The sequence below is a fragment of the Chanodichthys erythropterus genome, chromosome 22 (genome assembly GCF_024489055.1).
Source record: "Chanodichthys erythropterus isolate Z2021 chromosome 22, ASM2448905v1, whole genome shotgun sequence".
Classification (NCBI taxonomy): Eukaryota; Metazoa; Chordata; class Actinopteri; order Cypriniformes; family Xenocyprididae; genus Chanodichthys; species Chanodichthys erythropterus.
Genome location: NC_090242.1, coordinates 26,072,567 through 26,082,447, shown reverse-complemented (window position 1 = coordinate 26,082,447; position 9,881 = coordinate 26,072,567). Strand labels below are relative to the sequence as shown.

Genomic DNA, 9,881 nt, shown 5'->3' with positions numbered 1-9,881 from the left:
AAGGCACAATATGTAAGATTTTTGGATTAAAATATCCAAAGGCCAAGAATGTTTAAATCCAGATAAATGAGCAATTTTAAAGGGATAGTTCAACTAAAAATGAAAATTCTGTCATTTATTACTTACCCTCATGCCGTTCCACACCCGTAAGACCTTCGTTAATCTTCGGAACACAAATTAAGATATTTTAGTTGAAATCCGATGGCTCTGTGAGGCCTTCATAGGGAGCAATGACACTTCCTCTCTCAATATCCATTAATGTACTAAAAACATATTTAAATCGGTTCATGTGAGTACAGTGGTTCAATATTAATATAAAGCGACTAGAATATTTTTAGTGCGCCAAAAAAAACAAAATAACGACTTATTTAGTGATGGCCAATTTCAAAACACTGCTTCAGGAAGCATTGGATCATAAATGAATCAGTGTATCGAATCTGCTGTTCGGAGCACCAAAGTCACGTGATTTCAGCCGTTGGCAGTTTGACACGCGTGATTGCGCGAGAAATAACACACAGGATGGTCAATACCATTTGCGTCCTCCTGTACAAGCACTGCACCCGCACCGACCGAGCTTGCATCGATCTCCAGCTTGATTCGATACACTGATTCATAACGCTCCGATGTTTCATGAAGCAGCTGAAATCGGCCATCACTATAAGTCGTTATTTTGGTTTATTCTCGTCACTTTATAATATTAATATTGAACCACTGTACTCCCATGAACTGATTTAAATATGTTTTTAGTAGGATCTTGAGAGAGGAAATGTCATTGCTGAGCAATGCTCCCTATGGAGGCCTCACGGAGCCATCGGATTTCAACACAAATATCTTAATCTGTGTTCCGAAGATTAACGAAGGTATTACAGGTGTGGAGCAGCATGAGGGTGAGTAATAAATGACAGAATTTTCATTTTTGGGTGAACTAACCCTTTAACTTGGACGCACAGACCATATCCATGCATCGCCTATCAATGACATCATAACCACATTACCCTTGATACCCTTTGGTTGTATTTTGTAGAAACCATGCTTTAATATATTATGTATTTTATTAGAGCGGGAGCATTTGAAAGCATGCGTCTATCAGCGGATGGGTCCATGATAGACACCCGCTTTCAAACACTCGCGTGTATCTGTGTAAGCACTCGGTGAAGAGTGTCATTGACTATTTACAATGTTTTTTAAGCATTGATTATTGAAGCCAGTCACATTGAAGCCAATCACAGACATATCCGATGAGCACGTCAACACATTGGCCAATCAGAGGTATTTATGAATTCGCTCAACAGCGCTCAAAGCATCACATTTTTAGAATTTCAGTACCGACATTAATTGACAGAAAACGAATCATTGTTATAAAGCTCAGCACAGTAAGTCTTATTGTTTAAATCTTATTTTCTTGATTTAATGTGAGTACCATGTTTTACCATGACTAATATCGATCTAGCTTACTGCACTGTGAAACAAGTGTCTCATAGCAGCTGCCCAGTGAACGCACAGAGTAGCACTATAACAACTTTCAACACACACATGTATCTAATATAAAACAGTGCTGCGTTACCCAACATACGCATGACCAGAAGAAATGGAAGTGGCGACTGTGGAAAAAGATTAGCCTACATATTGTGCCTTTAAGTCAGGATTAGGCCTTAGTTCAATTAGAGCATTTAAGTAGCTTTTATAAAGGTATCTTAGAAAACTAAACATTACTGGTGGGCACTGATGCAAGGAGATCCAGGCAGACAAATGAATGCAGATAAAAATCAGTTTTATTTCTTTATAGCAGATGGTTAAACAATAAATGAGTAAAGCTAATTTGGAAATAAATAGAATTCAGATTTTATAAAGAAAATAAACATGTCAAAAATCAGTTCTAATATCTCGGAGTAAAATAATATTTGGATAAAAGAAGCAAGTACAACATTCTTGCTTAAAAAAAATAAAGTGGGCGAGAGCTCTCTTGCAGTAAGCAAATAGTGCCAGAATTGAGTCTGAGAGAGAGACTAAAAAACTAGGAAATGTGTTACACTTTTTATACCCTATTTGATCAGATAAGCAAGGGTAAGTTCCTCTTTAGTATGAACAAAGCCACTGAGATCCTTGGTGCCACAGCTGTAGATATCAGACTGCTGTAGTTTTGACACCTTTGAGTGTCAGACAAACACGTGATGGAAAAGGCTGCAAATTCGCAGAATTCGCAGAAACACAGTATACTTATGCAGATTAGTATCTGTCAGAGATGGTCTTTTTTGTCATTGCAGACGTGTACAAGGTAGATGTAGCACTTAAAATATACTTTGACACTTACAGAAAAACAACTTTTTCAATCAGTTAGTGGAAACTTGCTCTCGTCTTCAGAACAAGTGGTTAAAAGTATGATGCATATGTATTCAAGAAACAAAAACTGTCAAAAGAAATGTTAATAATAATAATATGTCTGATTATAGGATAAATGAAAACAAGAAAATTATTGAAAATATGATAAATCATAAATTAGACAAATATAATAATTTTTCTTTTTCGCTTACACCAGGTACCAACATATTTTACCAACATGCATTTTAGTCTGGGACTTGCTTAAGCCTTGTCTGTGAAAGCAAGGGTTTATTATATTATATTATATTATATTATATTATATTATATTATATTATATTATATTAGCTCATTTATAAACAGATGTCTATATATTATATATATATATATATATATATATATATATATATATATATATATATATATATATATATATATATATATATATATATATATACAGTACAGTCCAAAAGTTTGGAACCACTAAGATTTTTAATGTTTTTAAAAGAAGTTTCGTCTGCTCACCAAGGCTACATTTATTTAATTAAAAATACAGTAAAAACAGTAATATTGTGAAATATTATTACAATTTAAAATAAATGTTTTCTATTTAAATATATTTGACAAAGTAATTTATTCCTGTGATGCAAAGCTGAATTTTCAGCATCATTACTCCAGTCTTCAGTGTCACATGATCCTTCAGAAATCATTCTAATATGCTGATCTGCTGCTCAAGAAACATTTAATGTGTACAATATTTTTTTCAGGATTATTTGATGAATAGAAAGTTCAAAAGAACAGTGTTTATCTGAAATCTAATCTTTTGTAACATTATAAATGTCTTTACTGCCATTTATAAAAATTCTTACTGACCCCAAACTTTTGAACGGTAGTGTATAATGCTACAGAAGCTTTGTATTTCAGATAAATGCTGTTCTTTTGAACTTTCTATTCATCAAGGAATCCTGAAAAAAAAGTACACAACTGTTTTCAACATTGAAAATAATCATAAATGTTTATTGAGCAGCAAATCAACATATTAGAATGATTTCTGAAGGATCATGTGACACTGAAGACTGGAGTAATGATGCTGAAAATTCAGCTTTGCATCACAGGAATAAATTACTTTGTCAAATATATTTAAATAGTACACAGTTATTTTAAATTGTAATAATATTTCACAATATTACTGTTTTTTACTGTATTTTTAATTAAATAAATGTAGCCTTGGTGAGCAGACAAAACTTCTTTTAAAAACATTAAAAATCTTAGTGGTTCCAAACTTTTGGACTGTACTGTATATATATATATATATATATATATAGCAATGAACAAAATTATTATATTGCATCCAAAAATTGAATATAAAATAAAGTTTCAAGCTTTGTTTTGTACCTGATTCATGGCAAGTGCTCTGATTCATTAAATTAAATTAATCAACCAACCACATTTGATTACTTGCACTGGATTAAAAGTTCAAACTCGATGACAAAAACAACATATAGGCTACATTACTATGTTATTGCTTTTTATTATTTCACAATGCATTTATTGTGTCACATCTCTTGCAAATTGCCACAAATTCCAAAGCAGGAAAAGACAATAGAAATGCTTCATTTAACTGAAAGGCATGCACAACGTTTCTGAACGGGCAAATAGACAATTGTTAAACACAATGTTCACAAAAATGTAAGAGGGGTTCCCCGTGTGCCATCTCCTACGTAGTCTTTAAGGAATGAGCGTACTTTTGCACTGAACAGACTTGTGTGGTAATCTCTGGATTGTGCATCAGACATAGCGTTTGGGTTGCGCCCGCACAGATCCTTCACTCCCCAGCTTATGATACCAACCTGTCCAAGATTATTCAGATATTAAAACAAACATCTTTCAAAATAGACAAGAATAACAATTTAGTCTTCAGAAGGGTAATGCACGTGATTTGAAATAGCTCAGTATTCTGTAAAAAGGAATCAACAAACATGAACAAATCTCACCTGGACCATTCGATTACCAGGAACCACAAAAGTGGCCCCTCCAGAGTCACCTGTTGATGATATGCACACCATTAAGTGCTTATCTTTAAGCAAATTCAATGTATTAAGGATAAGGAGTTGTTTAATGACATTCTGATGATTCTATAGCAACACCAAAAATGGCAGATTAGAGCCAAAATTTATGCACTCTTGCCAAAATCAAAAATACCTTTGCAGGCAATATCATCTCTAGTAGGTTCAATACCACCGCTGCACAGAAAATTATCTGTAACAATATCTTTAGCATTTTTCGCAGTAATTCCTTCAGCTTTTTTGGCATCTTCAACACAATCATCCCGCTGAAAAAATAATAATAATAATTTAGACAGCAGAAATTCATGGTTGAGCTAACCATGTTTGCTAATAAGTCAATTTCCTTTTGAGATCCTTAAAAAAAAGCCCTATATAAATTAATGAAACCACAAATGAATAAAAATATAAAGAGAACAATCTTAGGATACAACATCATTACCCATTTTCCCTGCTTGATTTTGATCAACTTCTTCTCAATGCTTTTCTTCCTGTCAGTCATGAAAGCAGCATTCACTGTTTCTGCACTCATTAGCACTTCCTCTGTAAACACAACAAATAAAATATGCTGTATTTGTTACAAGATATAAATGAGCTACACATATTTTGCACAATGTTTTTATACTATACATTGTGTGGCAGTGCCATAATTCTCTATAGCCGATAATATATTTATTACATATTTATACACACAACTAATATGCGTGCAGACATATCTGTTGTAACTCACGATGTTTTCTGCACGTTCCTTCTCTATCTGTAAGTCTCAGAGCTCCACTGGTTTCCTTGGTGCAGGGGATGCAGATTGGCCTGTACAGACATACACAATAGCCATTCATTCATTACACTATTTAGTAGACACTTTAGTAGCATAAAATGAGGTATGAGCTGCATTCCTCACCGAAGATCAAGACCCATAATTAGAGGTTCCACCAACTGAATAAGAGCTACATCAAATTCGTAATATTCAGGTATTCCCATGTTCTCTTTTGCTTTGAGGTTATAGAGAGGATGAGGTATGTACTCCTTCACTTTTATTCCTATAAGTGGAGAAAAGGAAACACCGCTGATGAGATTTAAACCATTATACATATTCGAAATTATATGGTTAAAGACATAACATTACCTCGAATTTTTGTACCAATATCAACAGTAATCCTGTCAGATGTGTCACCAAATCTGAAGCAGTGAGCCGCTGTCAAGATAAAAGTTGAGGTGACTAATGACCCCATGCAGTTAGAGATTTTTCCATTGCTGCGCTGCAAAATCATCAGAGAATAGACTTTATAATTCAACAAGGTAGAAAAACTTAGCATAGACTGTTCATAGAACTAGTGTGGTGATGCTAAGCCATTTTTTGTCCACTTTTTAAATAAGAAATAAGACTAGGATATAGGGATACCCACAGCCACACTGATCTTTGCCAACCAGGGGTATTGACGCCGTTCATGGGATGGATAGACATCATTGTAATCTTTGTAAAGTCCACATAATGCTACACTGGTGCCTTCATCTGTTCAGGAAGAGGCAAGGAGAACAGAAGAAACTTTATGTGCCTTGAAACATAATAATTATCTTAAAATTACTTCTCTACCCAACCGGAACCATGTTTCTAAATGGAAAAGAGAGTACCAATCATGTTGTCAAATGTCTCCTGCAATTGTTCAATACTCTTAAGCTTGAAGAAGAACTTCTCATTTCCCCGGTCAGTCTTCAAATCATTAATGTCCTCAGCATTCACATCATCTCCCATCCCAAACACATACAGTTCTGTACAACAGCAACAAAAATATTAGTAATAAAACAGAAGAACTGAGTTATTAAACTCCCTTTTGTTAATGTTTTGTATTTTAATCTCAAAGATCATTCATGTTCTTCCTCACCAAGTTTGTCCTCTCGTGAAGGATCATTTATCACAAGATTTTTGATTTTGTCCACCTGTGGTTTTGGATTACCACCCATGTTGGCCTGACCTAAAGACAAAATGAGTTGCAAAGTACAGTCATTTTGTAATAATTATTATTTATTTTTTTTACATTTAGAACACTTTAATAGTTTCAGTGGTGAGTATAAATATTGTCATCAATACCATCAGTGAACATGATGATGATATGCTGGGTCTGCAAGAAGTCTTCTTTATTGGTCATCTGTTCTATATGCATACTTTCTAAAATTTTCTTATAGGCTTGGGCGATATTAGTTCCTGATCGATCACCTTTACCTGTTAGTCACAAAAACATCAGGATATTATATGTCCTTAAATACTCTCAGACTGTCCAAAACTAAACAAATGCATTTCAATTTTTTTGCTATAGTGAAACGAAATACTTGCTTTCATATTTATAATTCTCCAGTTTTTTAAGAATTTGTTCCAGGTTATTTCCTTGCCCGCTCTTGAAGTCCCTCATGGAGACTATCCGGTAAACATCTGTGGCAAAAATCAGGATCTCATAGTTTGGGGAAACCTCGTAATAACTGATCTGTCAATGATTAACACAGGGTCAAATTTTCATTACGTTCACGCATAGTTCAGTTAAAAATATAACACATTACATTAAGAGAAGTATAAAAATGTTTTCTTGTTAGATCCTAAAGGGACACGAATGGTGCACTAGTATACTAATGGGACATGTTTAGGCAGAAATATGAAATCACTCAGTTGAAATGGTGGTTATGAACGCACTATTTATTTCATATACCTTATCTATGAGTGTTTTGATGACATTTTTTGCCCTTTCAAACTCATCTTCTTCTATGCTGTCAGATACATCCAGGGCAATGTAGATATCGAGTTTTCCACCCTTACCCACATTTATTTTCTTCCCGTACTGACCTGAAGACACAGGGAACAGGTTTCATACAAAAAAGTTGTGATGACAAAACAAGTATGTGTTGCCTTGCAGAGGAAGAAGGCAGTGTGAGTTGCTCAAGACTACCTGTTCCTTCATCTTGTTGAGAAACTGCTAGATTTGACTTAAGAGAACTGCTGAAAGCTTCTGAGGCTTCCTCTGGGGTGTCGTATGTGAAATCAGCTGCATTTACACAACAACAAAATTAGCAAAGCTGAAAATGTAATTTCAGTGAGATTAGTGCATTGAACAGGAAGGAGGAAAGTTTACCGTAACATTCTGGCTCTGTTCCTGACCACTGGCCATCTTCCTGACAGACTCGCTCTTTGGAACCAATCAGAGTTAATGTTTTGTCACAGCGGTATGTGACTTTGTCATCAATATTAAAAATGTTGCCTGTTCTTGTAGCGCCAGCGGGTGTGCCGGGATCAGGACAGTAATCAGCTGTTTGAAAAGAGGAAAAGAGGCAAAGATAATGAAAGAGACTGAGGAAAATTGTGACGCAAAGGGCTGAAACTGTACTGTATTCATGAACCAGGAAATGTTTGATTGCTCTATACAGCATAGAGAGACTTCTCACTCACAGTTTCTTCCACAGACTGGTGTGCTTCCACTCCACTTCCCATTCAACTGGCAAACACGAATCACTGAGCCACGGAATGTGTAGCCTGAATGACATGAGTAGTGGGTTGTGTCGTTCACAAAATACACCTCTCCATTTTCAAAACCGCGAGGATCAGGACATGTGACTTCTGAGACAAAAGGAATTGTTTTGTGAATAGGCTTGAAATAGAAAATGTGGTTGTGTTTTCAGTTTTCAATAAGAGTAAGATCATGTTTGTCTGATAATATGATGCTTACTCTTGCACTCTGGGGGTTTTCTTTTGGGCATCGGGTTCCATCTTCCGTTGTTACAGCGACGGATTTTAACGGTTGGGTAATAGCCTTCTGAACAGTTGTATCTTACAAGACTCCCGTCTTTTGAGAAAGAAAAACTGCCTCCATTAATACGGAGATTCTCATCAGAGCACAATTTAGAGGATGGAGCACCTATGGGGAATATCAAAGGGCTGGATAAAACACTGTAAAGAACACTAAATATGACCCTTCGGCAGGGCTGTATAGTTTCGTCACAAACCTTTCTTTTAAGTAAAATAGAAAATTAATATTATTTTACAATCTTTATCAAACAAATGATGTGCTTCTCAAGCTCAAATCACAAATGAAAATATGTGCTTTTTTAGAATGCACAAATTCAACAATGCTATGCTATAAAAGATGATGCTTATGAGAGTTCAAGGAATGTAGGTGTGTCAACTACAATAAATTATTTACAGACTAACTTTAGACTATATATGTGAAATATAAGAATGAGGTAGATGCATCTCTTGACGTGTTTAAAGAAAAATGTTCCCTCAAATCAGTATTTTGGTTAAACAGCGAAACAAAACGTTCTGTTTCTATGTCTCTAAGTAAAATATAGAAATACCCTGATGGTTCTGATGGTTAAAGCAAAGGCAAGAAGACCTACCGGTTATGAGAGGACACAGCATTGCAAGCATGAACAGATTCAGCCATGGTTCATGCTCCATGATGTTCTTGTCAGGTTCACACAGCAAATGAAACAAAAACCGAGGAGGGCCACATATTTATAGAGCAAGATAAACAAGAGGAAGTGACTGTGGACATAAAGTAATCTATCAAATACTTTGTCAAGGTAAAACTCACTTGATTTTACTTCATACATGGATTCTTAAAAATAGGAAAGTTACAAAAAAATTATTCTTTACAAAAAATTCTTTATTTTTCCTTTTATAAACTACAGAAGCGATGTGGGGCTAGTGGGTGTTGGCTGAAAATTTTGTTCACCTCAGCATAAGTGTTGCAACGTTCCCTATTTATTTCATACGAAGTATACTTCAAATCCATTAACATATTTAGTGACATATCATTTAAGACTTACAGATATAAAATTATAATTAAACTTTATTTGGAGTATTTCTTTGTTGCGAAATGCACATTTCCTAATATTATGTCTAAAATGAGTTTTAATATCACTATTAATAAGGATTGTATGATCTCTATAATAATATCAGTCTTTAAATGCAACCAATTGTACCAAAAGTACAATTGCAGGATATTTTTATTAAGCACATAAATATGTAAATGTATGTGTAGTATACTTGGCACAAAGTAAATGCATTTCAAATACATTTAGTATATTTTTTCACTAGTGTTCTTTACCCCAAATTTCCATACTTCACCATTTAATGTTTCTAATTATTCAATCATCAAGAATTATGATGTAATTTCTGTGGGAAATAGAAAAAAAGAGCTAAAAGAACATTTGTGATGTAATCCAATAGGCAATAGGGGGATGCAAACAGTGTTTGACATTGTTTGAAATGAAATAAAGGAATGGAGAACAATGGATAAAAACGAAATGGGCTTTGGGATTTGAGATAAGACTGGACTAATTAAATTAACAAAGCAGCGTTGTATCGGTCAAGGCTGGTTGCAGGAAGGGTCAATAGAAGCAGGATCTATTTGCAGCAGTCACTTGTTTTTAACAAAAAAACAAAACCAAAACACACTGGAGACCAGGAGAGAGCAGAAAAACGAGAACGGACAAAAAACAACTAAAAATGAGGGC

The 9,881-nt window shown here is 34.7% G+C and overlaps 1 protein-coding gene across 1 annotated transcript; it reads right to left on the bottom strand.

Moving 5' to 3' along the window:
* Nucleotides 1-3,823: 3,823 nt before the first annotated feature.
* On the bottom strand, nt 3,824-8,917 carry LOC137012469 (complement factor B-like). Its single transcript, XM_067375714.1, has 18 exons — nt 8,760-8,917; nt 8,090-8,278; nt 7,813-7,980; nt 7,499-7,672; nt 7,316-7,411; nt 7,079-7,212; nt 6,712-6,859; nt 6,469-6,600; nt 6,263-6,352; nt 6,012-6,149; nt 5,786-5,892; nt 5,506-5,638; nt 5,281-5,419; nt 5,110-5,189; nt 4,822-4,922; nt 4,519-4,648; nt 4,311-4,360; nt 3,824-4,166 (listed from the first exon to the last, which is right to left on the bottom strand). Exons 1-18 carry the CDS (start codon nt 8,818-8,820, stop codon nt 3,996-3,998), a joined length of 2,241 nt encoding a protein of 746 aa, XP_067231815.1. The 5' UTR covers nt 8,821-8,917; the 3' UTR covers nt 3,824-3,995.
* Nucleotides 8,918-9,881: the final 964 nt, after the last annotated feature.